At 43.5% G+C, this 1,863-nt stretch overlaps 1 protein-coding gene across 1 annotated transcript; it reads right to left on the bottom strand.

The window, feature by feature from the left end:
- Nucleotides 1–591: 591 nt before the first annotated feature.
- On the bottom strand, nt 592–1,502 carry LOC122547355 (probable G-protein coupled receptor 139; the record flags this gene model as incomplete). Its single annotated transcript, XM_043685987.1, has 1 exon — nt 592–1,502. A coding segment is annotated over one exon (911 nt), but the record flags the coding sequence as incomplete, so codon positions are not given.
- Nucleotides 1,503–1,863: the final 361 nt, after the last annotated feature.

The raw sequence follows: 1,863 nt of genomic DNA, 5'->3' as shown, positions 1-1,863 counted from the left end.
TGTTGCACAGTAGCTCAGTGGTTAGCACTGCTGCCTCATAGTGCCTGGGACCTGCGTTCAATTCCCACCTCAGGTGACTGTCTGCGTGGAGTTTGCACATTCTCCCTGTGTCTGTGTGTGTTTCTTTTAGGTGCTCTGGTTTCCTCCCACAATCCAAAAATGTGCAGGTGAGGTGAATTGGCCGTGCTAAATTGCCCACAGTGTGAGGTGCATTAGTCAGGGGTAAATATAGGGTAGGAGAATGGATCTGGATTGGTTACTGTTCGGAGGGTCACTGTGGACTTGTTGGGCTGAAGGAACATGTATCCATACTGCACGGAATCTAATTTCCATTTCAGTCTAATCGTTGGACCAGAGAACAGGAGAGATCGTGGGACTCTTCACTTTTCATCAAAGAAAGTAGCTTGTCATGTCAACAAAGATGCAGCAAATCAATTAGTTCAATATTCTTTTAATATTGAGAACAGTGAACTGTTGCTACTGGAGTGTGATATATTCATATCTGAAGTATGGGAACTTGGCTAATATTGAAAGAAATAGAGTGCTACACATCGAATGGCACAAATTTAAACAAAGTGACTGGAGTGGGTTTTACAGCGGTTTCCTGTTTAAAACAGCAATTAAAATGGCAAAGGGATAAATTAGGACCTGCTTCAACTCCTCTCTGAATTTGTTCTGGGTCACCACATAGATGAAAACATTGTTACAGGAACTGATTATTTGGAGCATATTGTTCGTCTCTTGAAGGATGTATTGTGGATCATTGAAGTCCAGGCTGTTAAAGTAACCCATACCAGTAATTCGCACGTAGAGAAACTGTATGACATAATTGACCCATAGGAGGAGGAAGCTGACTGAGATGGTGAACAGCAGAACAATGGATCTCCTGCGGTTCGCCATCTCTGGGTCTCCATGATTCTCTGAACTCCGGAGTCTTCTGCGGGCTCTGCTAGCAACTAAGATAATTCGCACTGTCAAGGTATTGAGTAGCAGAATGAGGAGGAAGGGGAGAAAAGGAGTTAATATGTGATCCAGCGAATCGAAGGCCTGCCAAGCGGACACTGTGTAATAGAAGGACTTGATAATGCAGAACCAGGGCACCCCATCCACAAAGTACAAGGGCTTAAGGATGATGTAGAAAGGAGCATTTTTTGCGAAACTCAAGGAACAGACCATTCCTATGACCAGCAATGCAGATTTCTCGGTACAATATCTGGTCTTCAGGCTCCTTAAGCAGATGGCCACAAAACGGTCAAAGGTGAAGGCCACTGTCAGCCAGACCGAACAATCCCGATTAGCAAAGATCAGCATAGTCGTGAGTTTGCATCCTTGAGTAGTGGACAGGACACTATTACGAAAGTAGATTCGGCCAATCCGATTGAGGATGCATCCATTGGCAATGACAAGGAAATCAGTCACTGCTATCGCCACCAGGTAGAGTGAGATGCACCGGGACAGACCGCATCGTCCCCGGCAAAGGATTAAGATTGCCACCAAGTTCGCTGCAAGAAATGAAAGGAGAAATACGATGGGAACATACAAAACAGGCCGAATACACTCTCGGCATCCTACTATACAAAAAGGGCATGGTTTTTAAATTTGAAAACAATTATTTTGCCATGCTATCTACTTATCACTGAACATTTTTGCCAGAGAGTATGTTGATATTTGCCCTAAATGCATTGTGGTTTGCATTAGATGCCATAGCCATGGTTACCATTTTTTGTGTGTTCTTGTTGATGGAAGACTGAAATATTATTAAAGATGAGGAGGTGTTTGTAGGTAATGGGCAACAAGGCAGAAAGTGGAGCCCACGAATAATCAGATGGTTCTTTCTGAAATAAATTGTCAGGATGGGAAAAT

Source organism: Chiloscyllium plagiosum, unplaced genomic scaffold, assembly GCF_004010195.1.
Source record: "Chiloscyllium plagiosum isolate BGI_BamShark_2017 unplaced genomic scaffold, ASM401019v2 scaf_1524, whole genome shotgun sequence".
In the NCBI taxonomy this organism is placed as follows: Eukaryota; Metazoa; Chordata; class Chondrichthyes; order Orectolobiformes; family Hemiscylliidae; genus Chiloscyllium; species Chiloscyllium plagiosum.
This window is presented reverse-complemented; position numbering and strand designations above follow the sequence as displayed.